The sequence below is a fragment of the Ochotona princeps genome, chromosome 2 (assembly GCF_030435755.1).
Source record: "Ochotona princeps isolate mOchPri1 chromosome 2, mOchPri1.hap1, whole genome shotgun sequence".
Taxonomy (NCBI): Eukaryota; Metazoa; Chordata; class Mammalia; order Lagomorpha; family Ochotonidae; genus Ochotona; species Ochotona princeps.
In genome coordinates, this window is record NC_080833.1 from 61,898,538 (window position 1) to 61,918,639 (window position 20,102).

Below are 20,102 nucleotides of genomic sequence, written 5' to 3' on the forward strand. Positions count from 1 at the left end.
AGATTACATCATTTGTTCCAAAGGTGAAAGGCAGCTTACAAGAGCAATGCATATAGCCTCAATCTGCTACTGTAAAAGAGACATCGGTAAACTACAGTGCATGGGCCAATCTTAATCCCTACATTATTGCTTAGATTTTATTGGAAAGGAGCCACACTCTGTTTAGTGTCTATGGTTGTCTCTGTACTGTAAGAACAGAGTTGAGTAGTTGCAGCAGGGACTATATTGGTCTGCAAAGCCTAAAATATTTCCTCTCTTGGTCTGTATAAAAAATAAAAGTAATCTGACTTCTTTTATCGGTACCTTACAATTCACTTTTTCCAAGACACATAACCCTGAAACTCTATACACTGGCAATTCATTTCCCTGTAGCTAAATATGAAAACTACCTTCAAGAAATTAGTCTGTTTAACTAGCCAGGAACAGATGTCAGGCATGCAAACAATCATAAGCAGGGTTCCTTCCCCACAAAGAACCCCCACTCCAGTTTGAACAGAGAATACAGCTCAGTCCAAGGGAAGGCAGAATCTGTGTAAATGACAAGCAAGTGGCTGTGGTAGCACTGATGCTGCTGTCTTCCTACTACTCCCACTGAACCATCACAGAAGAAGGGAAAACGCACAGAAGGCTCCAGTGTCCTCTGAGTGCACATTTCTATCTGTGAGGCTGCACTGAGAACAACAGGAGAGGCAAGAATGTCAAATGAGGAATTATTGTCAGACTTGTTTTTTTTGGCAATGGGATACAGGTTGGGAAAGGCTGAGAAGCTAATAGGACTAGAAAGTCTCTAGGGAGGCTGTTACTCCAATGCATTTAACAGCTCATCTTCGACACAAGGCATTAAGACCCAATAGTTAATAAGGACACCTCTATCTCCATTCTCGTATAATTTGCCTTATAATTGGAGGAGCCAGGACATTTTTGTTTTGGGTCTTTCAAAAATAGATTATGAGACTAAGTTGTAAGTTGGATGCAAATTGCTCTTAAAGGATATGATTTGAATAAAAAAAAAAAAAAAAGAAGAAAGAGGGCCCAGCACAATAGCCTACTGCCTAAAGTCCTCACCTCGCGTTGCCAGGATCTCATATGGGCACTGGTTCTAATCCCAGCGGTCCCACTTCCCATCCAGCTCCCTGCCTGTGGCCTCAGAAAGCAATTGAGGAAGACCCAAAGCCTTGGGACCCTGCACCCACATGGGAGACCCAGAAGAAGCCTGTGACTTCTGGCTTCAGATTAGCTCAGCTCTGGCCTTTGTGGCCGTTGAGGGAGTGAACAAGTAGATGGAAGATCTTTCTCTCTGTCTTTTCCTTCTCTCTGTAAAACTTCCTTTCCAATAAAAACATATGAATCTTTAAAAAAAAAGAAGGAAGAAAACTAAACGTGGTGTACGAATGATCAAGTCATTGTTCTGGCTGACTGATACACAATCTAACCTTATACCTTAAAAAGCTTGAACATGCTCCCGAATTTCCCAGAGCAAAGAAAACAGAATATTTGCCCACCAACTGCTATTTTGCATTGACACCCATTAACGTGGGCGGGAGGGAACATTTAGCTCACTTGCCCCTCTAATGGACAGGGAGAAATACAGAAAACCATGGAAGATACAGACACCTCTGAGGTAACTCCCAAAGTAGATCAAGGTGCACAGGCAAAAACTATGTATCTACTATATAAGAAGTAAATATGAATATGCAAGAAGAGAGAGATGGCAATATTTGCCATGGAAACACAGCAAATCGGTAGGATAAAAAAGTAACTGGCTGGAAGATTAGATGAAACAGTGACTGAAGAAAGGAATACCCTCGGAACCACCTTCAGCAAACACAGAGTTTCAAATCAGGAATAAAGAGGAGAAAGAGAACTGTGTCATAATGGTTGGAAGGGAGGATGCAGGGAGAGAGCAGTACTGGATGAAGTGCCATAGGTAGTGAAGGCCAGGCCAGGAAGGCTTTGTTGGCCAAGATTGTGGTCATGTTTTGGACAGGCACCAAGGGATCTTAATTGGGGTGCAATAGGATAACATTTTTAAAAAGCTCATCCTTGCTGATTTTTTTGTTGTTTTTTTTTTGTTTGTTTGTTTTTTGCCTCTTCCAGTTCTAAAGGATTTAGTCCAAAAGCAGTGAGACAAAGCCAAACAAAATTGATTTTCCCACTGAGTCTGATTTGGGATGCCAGAGTTCAAGGTCTGGAGAATGACTGTATGGAGCCTGGAGAAGAGTAACACCATCTGACACAGGGTATCAGAGTAGTGATAGAAGGAAAGATTTGCCACAGAAAGTCAGCGACTTTGAAACCAGAGTGCTAAAGCCAGGAGAGAAACCTGGCAGAGACGTCAGAGTCTATACTTCAATAGGAAGGCGCCCATGAGAGTAGTGTTGGATGCAGTGGCCCACAAGCAGTATAAACCAAGTGAGTACGTTGTCCTTACACTGTGGTTGTCTATAATGAGGACACTGTAAGTATGAAAAGGGGGAATTCTAGAATGAAATCTGTGGTGTTGAATTGTGATGTGATCAAGAGGAAAACCAATCGAAATGTGTTATATATATATGTAAACTCATATATGTTCCCCAGCTTTATCGTTTTGGTTAGAGGGTCTGAAAGGAGCAGCATTTCAACAGCAAAGAGCACTTCCAATACCTAAAGCTGGAGAAATGGCGTGGCTCAGTGCTACCACTAGAAATAAGGAATAAGCCTAGAAATCTTACGCAGAAAGCAAAGAAAAGTACAAGATCGAGTGGTTATACATCCTAGGTGCTCAATCTGACCAAACCTGAGCATCAAAATAATGACAATAGCATTAAAACCTACTGAAGCAAATAGTCATGTAAATCTGTATAGCTATAAATAAAGGGAGAAATGTGGTTAAAGTAAGAGTAATTTACAGAGTCTCAAAGCAACTCCCCCCAAAACTTATTAATTACATACAGAAAAAGGGGTAATTTTACAGTGAAGAAGCCTGTCAGACACCACCTTAATCAAGTAATCCAAATTAACAATACAATAATGGGATGAATCAAAATATGATGAGATAGAATGAAAAGAACACAAGAGCACCTCCGCGATACTTCCCTCCAAAGATGCATAATTTGAATCTAATCATAAGGAAACCTCAGATAAAACCAAAGTGAAAGACATTCTACAAAATTACCGGCTTGTCATCCTAAAAAATGTCAAGGTTTTGAAATTCTAGTAGAGACTCAGAAACTGCTCCAGATTGAAAGAGATTAAAGAAACGTGACAGCTAACTGCAGCATGTGATTCTGAATTGGATCCATTTGCTATAAAGAGCATTACTGAGATAATTGGCAGAACATGAATGTGGACTGAGAGTGGATGGTAGAATCAAATGGTTGTGCTGCGGTTTTATGAGACTGGCTTCATTTTAGGAATATGGTACACTAAAGTATTTAGAAAATCATGGGCCTTACTCGCAAATGGTTCAGGGAGAAAATAGTCAAACCACCGTTGCAATTTTTCTTAATGTTTGAAACTATTTCACAATGAAAGGTTAAAAAATGTTTATATTCACCCTGCTATTTCATCATCTGGGTTTTTCTGCATGATCCTATTTTTCTTTACTTGCAAGTGCTGCCTTCCCTTTTGAAACCCTTCCTTCTCCTTCTTTTCTCTGTTCCTTCAGATGGGGTGTGGGAGGGAGAATGTCCTGCAGAAGAGGCACCGTCTTCTCTTGTGTTGAGTGCATCTATATGTGTGTGTTTTCATTCCAGAGAGTGAGTCTGTACCTTTCATGCCCATCTTTGTCCCTGGGTACAGAGCACACTTCCTGCCATCGGTTCAATAAATAGCCATGAGGAGGGAGAAAGACAAAGTAACAGACATAAATTTTCCGATTTATTTATACAGCCAGTGTAGTTCAGTGGAAAAATCAAAAGATTTGGATATTGCTTAGCCTACATATGAATTACAGCTGTGTGATCTTGAACAAGACTTAGAAGTTCTGAGCCTGTATTTCCTCAGATGTAAATGAGTCACTAGGTAGGGCAAATGTAATAAAGGTAATAAAACATCTAATAGAAGCTGCAGCACTTAGTGAGGATGCAGTAAACTTCAGTTTCCAAGTTCTCCTGAAAAACAGATTTAAAATTGGGGCAGGCATAGTATGCTAGCCCTCTGCCTGCCATGCTGGCACCCCATATGGGCGCTGGTTCAAGTCCCAGCTACTCCAATTCCACTTCTGCTCCCTGAGAAAAGCAGCAGAAGATGATCCAGGTCCTTGGGCTTCTGCACCCATGGGGGAAACCCAAAAGAAACTCCAGGCTCTTGACTTCAGACCAGTCCAGCTTTCAACTGTTGTAGTAGGCATCTGTAGACTGAACCAGCACATGGAAGACTTCTCTCTCTCAATCTCTTTCTCTTACCCTCTCATCATTTCTCACTCTCTCTCCTTCTCTTTCTGTAAATCTGCCTTTGAAATAAAAAGAAAACATATCTTAAAATTAAAACCATCAAAAATTTATAGTTTTATAATTTTAGGTTTTATATTTGGATCACTGTATCCCTGATATCTGAACTTGGATAGACCAATTCACTTTCCATGGACTCTATTTCTTCTTGGTAAAATGGAAGGTGGAATAGTGGAATAATGAGATTTGGGTTTTATGATTTTCATGCTACCAATGTCTCTTAATTTTAAATTTGAAAAGCTTTCTTTTTGTTATTGTCGTTGGATAACAGTGCAGAAGATGAAGAAGGTGAAACATTTTGCTGTATTTAAACATATTCATTAACTTTAGCAGGCAAGGCATGCAAAGACCATCTCCCACTGCTTTATACAACTGACTCCCTTAGACCTGCCTGAATTAGTAGGTAAATTGAGAGGTGGTGGTGTTAGGTTACTATTGAGCACATTAATAATTTATGAGCCTTAAAGGAATTAGCACATTAGCACACACTTTAAGTTCTCTCTGCATTTTCCTTATTCATAATTCTTTGCCTAATTGCTTTTTCCTTTAAAAATGGGGTAGCTGAGACCTTGGATATTTGCCTAATGGCTCAAGCAGAGGCATGACCTGGTTGCCAAGTCTTTCATTCTTTTTATAGCTTAGGGACATTTGCCATTGAAAGAAAACTGATGGGTTTGATTTTCCTAAAAGAGATATTTTGCAGTGACCTCTAACCCCATTAAATGCTTTGGCCGTTGTCCATTCACAGTAATGGGAGTAATAAATTTGCTTTAATTTAGTACATTGTCAGGTTGAGAATATTGACAAAAACAAAATAATGTTTTGAAAATAACCAGGATGAAATCATGAATAAATAAAGATGCTGAATTTGAAAGCTAAATCAGCAAATGCTTCTTCGCATGCATCTGACTGGACACTTTTAAAGTTAGGTCAAAGGTGTTCCCATTTTGAATACAAATGTCATCTTACTCTTTAGAACAGAGGAAAAGTGGGCTTTATGCAAGATATTGCAAACCCCACAAAGTGTTTATCCCTTATGACAGGTCTGTGTTAAATAGACCTATTTGTTTTCAGCTAAATGCCAAAAAGATCAGTTAGTCCACTCCAGTAGCCTTTTCTATAGCAAGGCATTTGTTTTGCTAGTATAAATACCTTCAATTAAACATTTCAGCAGGCTGTTTTGCCACTTTTTCTTTGTATTCGTTGCTTAGGTTGATGTCAAGGAACTGAAATTCTGGCTCGGTCTTATCTGAACGTATTTCTCTTGGAATCAAAGGAATGACTCCTAACTGGAGAGGCTTCCTCTTGAAGAAGGGCATCAAGTTTATAACTCGCATTGATCCTTGTGCTAATATTCCTGCATAGGAAGCATAATTATGATGGATGGCAAAAAATTCAATAAACCAAAACACATACTTGCAAGAGAAACATCAGATGATATGTTCATATGCCATGTCCCAATTCTGTATCCTCCAGGGGTCAGTGACCTGAGGGCATTGTTAGTTGCATGAAAACTAATTGGACCTACTTGAAGGGGAGAAAATTTTGCCTAAAGACTTTCAGCATCCTCATCACTTAGTTGTTCTATTAAACATAGCCAGGATTGTGGGTGGAAAGGTTAATCTATGCATGTAGCTTTGAGAACTTTAGAAGACTGAGGAGAATTGTAAACATCTCATTTAGAAAGTTTAGTCTGTATGTATCCAATATTTCACATTACTTTTAAGAGATGGGCAAGCAATGATTTGTAAGGGAAAATCTGTTTTTTTAAAACCAGATAAAGTACGACACAGGAAAGCTGTTTCTGGTTTAGCTTTGATTATAAAAGATTTTCTGTAAGAGGAATTTAGTACTCATCTTTACATACAAAGAACCCAAAACTCTGTAACTTGTGACTAATCCATAAATGGAAACAGAAAAATAGCTTGATGTTTGTTGCTATTTAGTAATAGTGCATTATGACAAAAAGCACATAAGCCGGAAGTTAGAAACCTTTTGTTCAACTTCTGCTTCTGCTCTCTTACTAGTTTTGAGAGTTTTCAAGCTCTCTTAGTCTGACTGTCCTTAATAACAGAACAGAAGTATAATTTATGCTTTTGTGGCAATTCATTGGTGAGAAGGGGAGAGTTGCAAAAATTTTATGAAGTAGTTCATGGAAAAGCATATACCAGTTTTAAAGCTTTCTCTAAGTATAAGAAATTATTATATTATTATGGTGCAACTGAATGTTTTACATCTTTCATTTTTATTCAGTTATTTTTATCTTACCTTTTCAGTTTTTACAAAGTAATATATGATAAAATTCACAAAATAAAATTTCTAACACTGCAATAAAAAAGAAGAAAAATAAAATGTATTTATTTAAAGGGTTATCTTTTGGATTGGCTAACTATATGAAGTCTCCTTTGGAATGTAATTCAGTCAGAAGCAATTGTGGCACTAGCAAATACTCTGAGAATTCATGAAATCCCACAGCCAAAACCATGATTCATTGCTCCAATACCAAAAGCATTTGGCAGGCTAGACTTTGGAAGCTACAGTGCTGTCTGCTTTCTAGATTTTAAATGGGGCCATTTGGATTCATTGTGACATTGCCGGTCCCCAGATTCTGGGGAGAGAGAACCAGAATCCCCTAGCCTCTTCTAGCTACGGTTTTCTTATTTAAATTTGGGTCTTGCTTAACATCACAGCTCTCAGGCTAAAAGGTAACAGTGACTTAGGGTTCTCCTACCCCTCATGCATTGCAACATGAATATTCTATAAAATTGGTTGAAAACCTTCAGAAAATAGCTCTGGACTTCCCAGCCCCGGGGTTATACAGTTTGCCATTCAGTCTTAAAGATAAGTTTCCATGATGTTTTCCCCACCCATTCCTCTGCTTCATCTTAGATGGCGTGTAATTTTTCTTTTGAAATGGAGCACCAAAAGAGATGGTTCCTTCACACAAATAGCACAATCTAGTTATTACCTCAAATAAAAACGTATATAGACAACAAAGCTACAAACACCCTCCTCAGTAATCATGGTAATGTATAACCAGCTTTGCCATGGCAGACATGTGAAAACTAGGCATTCAAGCCTGGCCAAGTGTCAAACACTGCAGATAAGCAAGATAGCAATCTGGCTTAAGTGTAACCTGTGTAATCTCCCTCTGCATATCCAATGTGCCAAAGCAAGTTTCACAAGTATGCATGATTAACGAATATCTTCTTTTATGCTTTACTTTTTTGATTTGAAAGGCAGAGAATACTAGGGCAAAACCAGAAGCCTGGTACTCAATCCTAGTTCTCCCCTGTGCGTGACAGGAATGCAATTACTTGGGTGATCACCTGCTACCTTTCAGGGTGTATGCTAGCTAGAAGCCAGAACTGTGAGTGAGTCATGATTTTCAACTAGGCACTCTAATACCAGATGTGGGCATCCCAAGTGTCTTAGACATGGTACCAAATGCCTACCCCTGGATGACTAACACCTTTTAAAGGATCGTAAAATGCAAGAAATGAAGGGATCTGAAAAAGGTTTCCAGGGATCAATGGTTCCTCTGTATCACCTGGGGTAACGAAATGATCCAACTTAAGCTGAAAATCCTACTAGGAAGGGGACAAGAACCCTTCTGAAACAACTCAATCTCCTTGGAAAACACTAATCCCAATCATTCCCAGTGTCTAGGGTTTAGCCTAACTGTGTGAGGATGTCATATGTCAGCAATGACACAGAAGTCAAGTCTGTATCAGTCCTGGATAGTCAGCCTATAACAGTGCTTTTCACCCACTTGTCGTCTGGCATGGATATCTGCTTATCACAAAGAAAGCAGAAGAGGATCTTGGTCTAACACCTTGCTAGAATACAGATAAATATTCTAGATATGGCTTTCTCCTTTGTGTTTATCTTCACCAGAAATCAATAAAGTAAGTCTAGTGTGAGTTGCTTTTTTAGTGTAACAAACGATAGCTTCTAATAACCAGTATTTGGATTTTGTTTTGTTTGTTTTGTTTGACTTTTATGATAGAGTTCCATAGGCTCTGGGATTTCCCTTCCTCCCTCACGAAACACCCTCCCCCACACTGATTCACCCCACAAACAGTCCTAAGCCCGTATTTCTATTCTTTAAGTTTATCCTCATTGTAGGTATGGACAGTGGCAGAGAGTCCAGCATCCTATTGTCAAGATATAGTTAACCATTTCATTGGAAATAGAAATGCACACTGGATTCTGTATTCACGTTTTGATATGATAATGTCTATTACATAATTACTATACATCCCCTTAGATGAAAAGCCATAAAGCAAAATTAACAATAGGAAGATAAATAGGAAATTTAGAACAATATGAAATTAAATAACCTGCTACTAAATGACCAATGTGTCTCTGAAGAAATGAAAAAGAAAATAAAAAACCTTCTTGAAGCAAATGATGCTAGTGTATGACCATAAATCAACGAAGATTTTAATAAAAGAAACTTTTTTGAACAAATAAGACCAAGAAGAAGAATATCAATCCCCCTGAGATGTAGCAAAATCAGTATTGTAAAGAATATTGAACTTGTATTTTGTATGAAGGTTGACTTATAGCAAAGAGAATAATATTTGTCCTGTTGGGATTGACTTAGTTCACTGAGCATAATGGTCTCTAGTCAGGACCATTTGGTTGGTCCAAATGGCAGAAATTCATTCTTCTTAATGGCTGAGTAGCCTTCCGTAGAGTATAAGCATTACAGTTTCTTTACACACCCCTCTTTTGACAGGCATCTAAAAAGCTTCTGTACAGCAAAGAAAATGATCAACAAAGTGAACAAGCAACCAACAGCATAGCAGAAAATCTTTGCATGCTACACAACTGATAGGGGACTAATATTCAGGATTTATAAAGAGTTTCAGATACTGAACAATTGTAAAACAAAAAGCCTGTGAAGAAGTGGGCAAAGGAAATGTACAGATATTTTTCAAAAGAAGAAATTCAAATGGCTAATAGACATGAAAAAATGTTCAGGCTCCCTAGCTGTCAGGGAAATGCAGATGAAAACCACACTGAAGTTTCACTTAACTCTCATGAGATTGGCCTACATTCAAAGCTCCACTAACACCTGCTGGCGTGGCTATGGGAAAAAAGTACCCTCCCTCACTGTTAGTGGGAGTGTAGGCTAGTACAACCACTATGGAAGTCAGTATGGAGAGTGCTAACAGAACTGAAAATAGAACTTTTCCATTTCTGGGAATATATCCAAAGGAAATGAAATCTGCATATGAGAAAGGGATCTGTAATCCTGTATTTACAGCATCACAATCTACACTATTTCATTTTAAGAGCTTAAAAAGCTTGTTTTAATCACTCCTTTCTAGGGCTTTGCCTAAAATGAATAATTATCTGCAAGTTTATCTGAAGCTTCTGCCTTACCTCTGTACTGGGAAGCTGAGACTATCTGTATTAATATTCTGTCTTCCAGCATTTCCCTCATTATTCATCACTGTTCTGTAATCTTATGTACATATTCATCTATTTCTCAATGAATAATATTTTTTCTTAAGGTGCTTGTCATAAGTGCCTTTATCTCTGCATTTATATAATTCATCCTAGCCTCATATTATCACTGCTTTTGAATATCTTGTGGGCTGTTTTTGTCCAGGATACTTGTCTCCACTCACAGACAACATGATCATTTGCAAACAGGCTAGATTGTTCTGACAAACCATAGCCTAAACAACATGTACACACAGAAATACATATTTGATGTTGTGGATCTAGATTTCAGTTGGTATAATTGGTACGTAATCTATCAGGAACTCTATGCCCCTAGAACAATGACTAAAAAACAAGAAACATTTTTGAGTTTAAATTTTGTTCTTAAGTTTGGATAAACTTTTCATTTCCTTGTGCACCTTTATAAAAAACTAAGGCTGATGATTTATTTATCTTTACATCACAGAAGTGATCTGTTTACTCTGAAATGACACTTCTCAATATACTGTAGTAATTTAAGAAAAAAAAAACCTACACACTCATACTTTTACAACAGAAAATTACATTGCATACTCACAAAGTATATACGTGAAAAACTGCCAATATATATCATTCATATATCTGCCTATTTATGGCATATAACATCTTTTTAGTGTAAGAAGACTACCTACTTGACCAAGAACATGGAAATATTGTAAAATTGAGTGGTTTCCTTACCTGCCATTAGGTCACATTTACTTTCATTGAACTCCTGTGGCAGCTGCATCCCTGGAAGTGTCTTATTTTTGCTGACCACAACTTCAGCAGTGGTCCTGATGAATCTCTAACTCTCGCCTCCTGTGATGAAGTCTGAATACACCTTGGTTAAAATTAACTAGCTCCATTGATAGGGATCTGGTTTCTTCAGTTTTGTCTGACCTGGACACACTTAGCCTCCATCTGACTGTCATCCTGTTACAGCATCCCCAGAGAGGTGGTTATCTCCTGGGAAGGAAGGGTGAATCTCCTGGCATGAATTCCATTCAGCATCTGAACAAACAGGGCGGCTTGGAGATGGGCTTCTATTCATAGGGAAACCAGATAGCCATTTGGGTGATAAAATATTTATTCTCTATTGTCTTGTTGTTGCCAAGACTACTGCATGCAACACATTTCTAAAAGGAGACAGAATGCTAAAAGGATCACATATTTTTATAGGAAGGTATTTATTTTGAAAAATATCTTTGAGTTGACACTCTATTTCTCACAACTAAGTATGGTTTCCCATTTAATGTTGATTGAAATCACAGAATGTCCTTCTTCAAATCAATATTGTTCCTACTCATTTTTCATCATTTCCTTTTTCTATGAGACAACATTGTTAAAATTATAGCTTAAAGAAGTAAGGCCAAATTTGCAATTGTTCTTTAGGCAGCTAACTGATCAGTATAAACCAATATTATCCTTCAGAAAAATCTGCATCTGTATATGAATAGTTTTTAATAACTTCACTTTAGTTAGTACACTTTAGCTGCTTATAGAGACTCAGGTACCTATGGTAGTATCTTTTTTTTTTTCTTTAATTTGCAGAAAATCTGTGTTTTAATCATTTCTTTCTGTGGTTTTACTTAAAACGGACATTAGCCCACTAGTTAATTTGTGAACTCAGTTTTATTCCCACATTGGGAATATAAGATCAAAGACATTAAAAAGGTCTCCAAACTCCAGAAACTCTGTACAATGGGCTTCACTAGCAAATACAAATACAGATAATTATAAGCCAAGCATGTTCTGATAAGCTCTTGTGGTGGCAGTACTAATGACCAGGGGAATGGGAGAAGAAGTGATTAATCCTGACTGGGAGAGACCTTCAAGGAAGGTGTTCATTTTGGAACAGACCTTGAGAAGTAATAAAAGTAGATAATATTTATTGAATGCTCACCACTGTTCAAAATGCTTTAAATGTATTCATCCTTTTAATTTTTATGATTATTCCTGTAGATAAGGCTTGATGGAACTTCTATTTCATAGCATAAAACAGTTAAATAACTTGCCAAGAGTTTAGAGTAGTAAATGGTAGAGCTAAATACAACTCAGGGAGTCTAACACATGAACACGCATACTTCCTTTCTGGAATAAATGAAGTGTTCACAAGTGTATTCAAAAACTATACGCATCTCAGCAGTAGTATAGAAAAATGAATGTTCAAGAATGTTTGGAAGACCTGAAACTATATATATGGGTTGAACTTGTGAAAAAAAATGATGCTGGAGAATTGTAGAACATAAGATCCACACAGAACGCAAGTAGGATTGACTTGCAGAGGATTTGAAACATTAACCTAAGGAATTGCCCATGGAAGCAGGAGAGGGTTGTGCTAAGGTTATTGTTACCTAAGGCCTTGTAAAGGGAACAATTAACTGACTGGAATGAAGAACACCATTTATGGATCTTTAATTCAGTAAAGCCTTCAAAACTATTTGTTGTCTTCTCCTATGTGTTGGCTATCATTCTGAGTATTGCAATAACAGGAAAATAGTCCCCACATTGATTGTGTGTAAGGAATATACATAGTGTCTGGTAAACAAATTAACATGTCAATCTTATTTAGTTCTGAAAGAGATACATGTGATGTGATGTGATGTGATGTGATGTGATGTGATGTGATGTGATGTGATGTGATGTAATAGAGAGCGACTATGGATACAAGACTGGCCACTTCGGAAAAATGGTAAGAAAACCTAATTGAGGGCCTGGTGGCGTGGTCTAGTGGCTAAAGTCCTCACCTTGAACGTGCCCCGGGATCCCATATGGGCGCCAGTTCTAATCCCGGCAGCTCCACGTCCCATCCAGCTCCCTGCTTGTGGCCTGGGAAAGCAGTCGAGGACAGCCCAAAGGTTTGGGACCCTGCACCCGAGTGGGAAACCTGGAAGAAGTTCCTGGTTCCCGGCATCGGATTGGCGCAGCACCGGCCGTTGCAGCTCACTTGGGGAGTGAATCATCGGACAGAAGATCTTCCTCTCTGTCTCTCCTCCTCTCTGTATATCTGACTTTGTAATAAAAATAAATAAATCTTAAAAAAAAAGAAAACCTAATTGATACAGTGATATTTGAACTCAGGCGTTAAAACCAGACAAAGGAAAGGATGCATAAGGATTCAGCAAGATAGGATTTGGGTTCATGAAGAGCAATTAAAAAACTCTGAAGGGTTTAGGTGGACAGTATTTTTTAGATCTAAGTATAAAATAGAAATTATCCAAAAGAGACAAGTGCTACACAGCATCCAAAAGTTCTACTTTTCAGGCAGGAACTGGAATGATAAGATTCAGTTTGTCAGATGGCAAATTGATGGAAACCAGACCCATAGACCCGAACAGTTATGCAGATCACTGTAAGACAGATCCAGAGATCAGTGATGCTATAGGTAGTAGTCAAAAAGCTGAATTACACAGGCAAAAACACAAGTGTAACAAGGACTCCCAGCGACAAGACTACCTTGAGATTAAGAGAGTACATCAAATAATTGTAATGGTGACAACATTGGCCCAGGAGTAACCAAGGGACAAAAAAGAAAGTACAGTAAGGAAAAACAAATGCTTTAAGGGCAAAGTAAAGCTGGAAGAATCTCATCATGAAAGGAGCCACATTTTGTCTGCAATCAGATCTGCTATGGAGAAATGATAGGCTGAGATCATGCTGACCACCTTGTCAAATTGCTCCATCTGTCATGCATCGAATGGAATTTTAAACCAAAGGGCAATAGTTGTCTTAAAAATGTTGAGAAACATCATGGACAAGGCCCTGGAAAAATGCAGACAAAGAGAATGCTTACAACAGGTAGCTGTGAAGATTCATTTATATTGAGGAAACAGCAAAGTCAGCCAGTATGCTTATAACATTGCCACCTTCATTGCAATGCGAGGATTCTGGTATATATGTATTTTAAAATATATTTTTATTTTGAATTTTGAATTGTGTGGTACAATTTTGTGTAGGCTGGGATTCCCCCTCAGACCCCCACCCCCTGTCAGATTTTTCCCATTTTGTTACAATAGTGTAGTCCTTCATAAGGAATCATAATTCTATCAGTTTCTTATTTAAGTGTACCCAGACATTGTTCTCCTTCAACCCAGAAGACACACCTCACTAACAAAGACCAGTGGAAAATATATTTCATGAATTTTGATTTTTATTTCTTCAAACCAACTTTTTCTCATATTAAATTCTTCACTGACTCATAGGTCATACTGTGGCATCATTTTCTTCAAGAAGGTTCTCCATTTTCTTTTTCTCTTCTTTAGTGACATGATAGGCATTCAGTAGCATGTTATTTAATTTCATGATGTTCTATTTTTCTTCCTGTTGTTGGTTTTGTTTTGTGGCTTTTCATTTAAGGGGATGTATAGTAACTATGTAATGGAGACTATCCTGTCCAGATGTGAGGATACAATGCAGTATGCATCTCTACTTCCAGATCAAAGATAAACGCCCAATGAAATTGTTAACTATATCTTGATAATAGGATGCCAGACTCTCTGCCATTGTCCATGCCCATAATGATGGACTTATGATTGTTTATGAAGGACTATACTATAGTAATAACATAAGGAAAATCATTTGTGGGGGGCAATAGAGAAGGGATTTGGGGAATGGGTAAGGGAAATCCCAGGGCCTATGGAACTGTATCACAAAATCATTATGAAAAAAGTAAAAATGAAAAATGAAAAAATATAGTATGCTAGACAATATGTAGAGAATGGTATCTGTGAACATAGTGAGATCAACTAGAAGGCAAATTTCAGGACTTCAGACAAGAAAGAGATAATGTGACTAGACATTAAAGGAGAAGACAACTGGGTGGATTAGGACTCTTTTGGACTCAGAGGTCAAAAGAGTTGAATTGAGTGTGCCATAAAACACAATAGTAATTACCAAGGATGACCACGAGAATTTTGCCTTATGTGACTGGATGACATGTACTGGCAGTAGAATGAAGAGAATTGGCTTGGGGAACTGTTAGGAGCCACAGACTTATGGGCCTTAGTGACAGCAATTTAAGTGAATCCAAGAGATTATAGATATAAATAACCATAGATGAGATTAGACATAATTGTCAGGGTTTTGATAACTTCAGGTTTTGAATTGATGAAATGGGTAGTGTTCTATTTAACCAAAATGGTAAGCGAATCTTAGGAAGCTGGGGAGAAAATGATCACTGAAAAGAAGTTCAGAAGAATTTCACATTTGAGGAGCAGATTAAGTACATAATCTGGTATCTGAAACACTTGGATGTGAATCCTAGATGAACTGTTTACCAAACCTGGATAACAAACTACTTAATTACTCCAATCTCAGCTTTCTTATTTGTTTTTTTTTTAAAGATTTATTTATTTTATTACAAAGTCAGATATACAGAGAGCAGGAGAGAAAGAGAGGGAGATCTTTTTTCCAATGATTACTCCCCAAGTGACCACAACGGCCGGTGTGCGCCGATCCAAAGCCGGGAATCAGGAACCTCTTCTGGGTCTCCCATGCGGGTGCAGGGTCCCAAAGCATTGGGCCGTCCTCGACTGCTTTCCCAGGCCACAAGCAGGGAGCTGGATGGGAAGTGGACCTGCCGGGATTAGAACCAGCGCCCATATGGGATCCCGGGGCGTTCAAGGCGAGGACTTTAGCCACTAGGCCACACCTCCGAGCCCAGCTTTCTTATTTGTAAAATGAGAAAAAGTATCTAATATTTAAGATAGAGCATGATAAAAACAAAAATAAAATGAATTTACTGTATATAGATGTTTAATACATAGGTTCATGAAATAAATATTATTGTTACTATATCTTACCATAATTTTAATTTTGGAAATATCTCTTGGGATGTATCTAATTTACATTGATCAATATTCTTCATATTATTTCCTACTAAATAATGCTTATAAGCATAGTAGTACAAATTTTGATTCATTTTATTTAAACATTAAAGCAAACTGTAAATTATTAAAATTATTTATTATATCCTTTTTCCATTGCATAAATAGTAAACTAAGGCTCAGGAAAAGTGTCAGGCCCAAGGTTATATTGCCACGTAAGAGAAGCAAAATTCACAACTGTATCTGAATTACTCCAATTAATTCTGAAATCTTCCCTAACTCATTATCTATACCTTTACATCACATTTCCATTTTTCTAGGATCCATATTGATTAAATACAGTCATCTTATTAAAAAATTATTACAATGTGAAGTTGTGTATTCTGTTCATTTCCAGTGCCGGACAATGTTTCCCTCAAGGCCTATGCTTGGAAGAGATGAAGAAAAATCTCCAATACTCACCCATTGACAAATATGGTAAGTCAATAGACATTCTAGATGTACTAAGAATAATGCTCCCAAGAGATGGTATCTATTTGTTACAAGAGAAATAACTTATATTTTGTAATGTCTAGAAATTACCAGTCTTTGAAAATATTCTTATAAAAATACAAGCTTTGATTATATAAGTCCATTTTAATTCTCCATTCACCTTTAAGCATCATCATGGGTCTATGAACATGCGTGAGTATGTGAGCATATGTGCTGGCAAGTGAGACCATGTACATACATGTGGGGGGGAAGAATAATTTTTTGTTATCAAAAGAAGCCCCTTCCCCTTGTGACAGTTCAAGCACTTTGTTACCACCTTAATCACTCCAGTTCCTCTAGACCCATTTTAAGGATATACAACTAAAGAGAAAAAAATGAGTTCCCACAATTTTATCATTCTGGGGGAGCTCTTCTATTTTAGCTAGCACTCACAGGCAAAATGGAAACCCATTTCCCACCTCTCCCCTCAGGGCAAAGTGGTAGGATCAATGTTATATGGAACTGCTTCAGAAAAAATGAATAATGCTCATGGAAATAATTAACAAAGTTCATAGCAGTCTCCTGGATGCCACAGGATGGATAAATACCTTTATCATCAGCTGCCATGTGAATGTGCCAGGGCTCTGATGTCCTTTCTCCAACCTTTAGGCCTGAGAGACTTTATGCTTAATTGGAATTTCAGCACAATAGGCCCATTTATTCATGGCAACTTCCTTCAATTATATTGAGGACTAGAAAAGTGTCTGTCACTTAAAAAGATCAGATTTATTACAAAGGCTGACTTTGGGTGAATAAATTGGATGATGTACAGTACAACTGATTCTGATACAAATGGCAGTAGTTCCTGGAGACCCTTGCTTTGGGATCCTCATCAGTGCACTTCAGCTGCAGATTCTCATTACCCAAGGCACTAAGAAGCTTTTAAGAAAAAAAGGAAAAAAGGTTGTTCTGGTAGATGCAGACAAACTACAAGGATACAGTCAAGAAAGCAAAGGTTGTGCTTCTGCCTTCCAGTATATGTCAAGAACACAGCTCAGGGCTCTTTATCATCCGCTTTACAATTGGCTAGCCTAGGAACACATCCTTTGGAGGAGAAATGAGATCCAAGTGTCACACCATCCTATATTTTTAAAAGGTATAATACCGTTTTTGCAAACCTTTACTAAAGCAAATTCACAACCACACCAAAAAAAAAAAAAAAATACAGGGCACCTTTTGAAATGTGTGCTTTGACCAGAATTCTTTGCTTTCATGGTGCAGATGAAAAGTAAAACATTTCTTTAACTTCCAGTTCTGTTTCTTAAAGCAGCAAGGTTCTAAGAAGACCCTCAAATGGAGAAGACTAAGGTGACATAGTAATACAAAGATCAGATTTTCTGATGAGTATTTGTGCCAAGAGTGGAAGAAAAATTCAGGCTGTTGAATTAAGTAAAGATCCCTATAAAAATATCTTTAATATATCCATCCCAAATAGAACATCATATAAGATAGGAGCCTTTAATTACTCTATTTCCATTTCATAAACCAGTTGGATAGAACAGCCATTTCTGAGATGTTCTCCTCTTCCCCAATGAGCAGAGCTAGAGCGTGACTGCAGAAATGAAGTAGAAGCAACTCTGTTCTCTCTGCTTGAGACCTGTCATGTTGAAATTGCAGAACATGCAGATTTGTTTCGGTGTTTTCCTGAAGCCTGTGGTCATATTTCAGCTGAGTGCTTCTTAAGCTGAGAGCCTACACAAGTCCAGCACGTCTGTCCTTACACTCTGGAAGTGATCACAGTGATGGCAGTTGCCAACACCAAGGCCCTGCTGATTTTGTTTCTCACAGTTGAAGGAGAATCTGCCCACTCAGGAGGAAAGTGTGTTCACAGTCAGTTTCTGCAGGGGTCCTGTGTGGCAAGAGGCACTGGAACATGACTGGCCAGTGAGACTGCTTGTGGCACAGCAGAAGATGAATTATGGTAACAGAAGGATTACCAGTTTATTTAAGCATCTCTATACCTGGAATGAAGTCACCTTTTTTAGACTAGACAAAAGGAAATATTTTGGTCCTAGGATGCACATTTTGTTTTGGTCTACCCAAAGTTAGTGTCTTGCTTCCCCTCATCTCTGTTCCCACCTCTAGCACCTGCCTCAAATCTAACATAGCCAGTCCCACAGAGGGAGATAGGGTGGGAAGCTGCAGGATCACCATTAGCGCCACTGCCTCAGGGAGAGTTGATGTGCTGCTTCAGATATTTTGACAGAAATCTTTCTTATGAAAATAAATATGCCTGGATAACGGCTAGATGTCCTAATGAAACTGTAGATGGCTGGGTTGGTTCTGAAAACTCAGCTCTCAAAAGGGAGAAAAAGCAGCAACAGCTGTTGATAAATGTGTCTATTTCCACAGAAGCAATGAATGGCTCCTTACTTCAAAGCAGAAAAGCAGGTCTTTCCCTGCCCATGCACCTGAACCTCTGTGCCAGCAGCTCAGTCCTGAGCACCTGGCACCATTCTCTAACCAAAACAGGGCTGTTGTTTCAAAAGGCATCGAATACTAACATTCAGACTATAGCACCGATGTACACGTAACACTCAGACTACTAGTATAAAAAATCAAATACGCAGAGGCAACTTGCTATACATCATGGCTCTTTCCCTTTTCCTTACTGCTGTCCCCCCTTCCTTTCTTAGCCAGCATTGGATTAGTATCCACTGTATGCCTAACACTGCTAGATATCTTATATTCATTTGGCAGCCTTATGAGTAAATACTGTTATTCTCTCACTTGTAAATGAAAACATTAACAGGATGGGTAAGTTGACAAATGTGCTGGAGCCAGCAAAGCAGAAAACTTGTGCTTTCACTTTCAGTGTTGCTGTTGGTCCACAAAACTGCTCACCAGCAGCTCTGGTCCAGGCTTTTTTCACATGATCCAGGAGAACTGCCTGGCGGCTGTGTACTGCCCTGGGTCAGACTGGTTAAGAAAAATGGGGAAATGTATGAAAGGCCAATAACTAACTGCTGAACTTCTTTTCTGATGCAGGCTACGTGTCTGATCCCATGAGCCCGATGCATTTTCATTCTTGCCGGAATAGTGGCAGCTTTGAGGACAGCAGCTGACAGCATTCAGCATATACCTAAGGAGAGTATTCCCCCAAACTGACAGCAACAATTCCAGCCATGGCAGGCTGGCTTCCAATTAGAATATTCTACCCTCTAAGGTCTTCTTAAATTGGCTTGTTTATCCTAGTCCTATTTAAATCCTTGCCACAAGATGGGCTTTGGATGTGTGCCTAAAGGATGAATCTGAGGGAGGGAGGGAGAGAGAGAGAGAGAGGGAGAGAGAGGGAGAGAAAAATATAAAAAAGGAATATAAAGGAGAATTTTATTTTTTGTAAATAAATCAGCAAATTACCATGTAACTTAGAGATGGGTCTAAATCTGTGGTGTACATTTCCCAGTTATTATGTTTTCCCAGCTGAATTACATTGGCTTGGGTTTGAGAACTGTGGGTTTGATTTATTACAATATTGTTCATTTTACCGTGTTACTTCTGATGTTCAGCTCTGTGATTAAAGATTCATTGGCAACTTAGAAAATTGATTCAGAAGTGTATTTCATTTCAACAAGACTTCCACTGAATATACCTTCTTTCAGACATATTGGTAAAGAGGAGTAATGACCTTCAGTTCAAGAAGCTGGCAAATACATAGCACTTAATTATTTAGTTTCCTTTCCATGTCATAACAAGTGCTCTATGCTCTAGTGAGGCAGCCTATGGCTGTCAGCACCACGGTATCAAAAGTGCTGTCAGGTCATTTATGCAAGCAGCCCACTAATGCAAACCTGCCATTTATACACAGGGTGGCATAGCACAGAGGGAGGATATCTCTGTT

General features: G+C 38.3%; 1 protein-coding gene across 2 annotated transcripts in view; it reads left to right on the forward strand.

Annotated features, from left to right (window-relative positions):
• Positions 1-19,540, forward strand: part of TNNI3K (TNNI3 interacting kinase) — a 281,015-nt gene extending 261,475 nt beyond the window's left edge. The window contains exons 24-25 of one of the 2 annotated variants that reach the window (XM_058658087.1): positions 16,128-16,207; positions 19,250-19,540. In XM_058658087.1, the coding sequence (XP_058514070.1) occupies positions 16,128-16,207; positions 19,250-19,326 (157 nt within the window). In that variant the 3' untranslated portion in view covers positions 19,327-19,540. Of the gene's footprint in view, positions 1-16,127; positions 16,208-19,249 lie in introns of those variants that run through there. The other variant, XR_009244475.1, reaches the window with a different exon arrangement.
• The last annotated feature ends 562 nt before the right edge of the window (positions 19,541-20,102 follow it).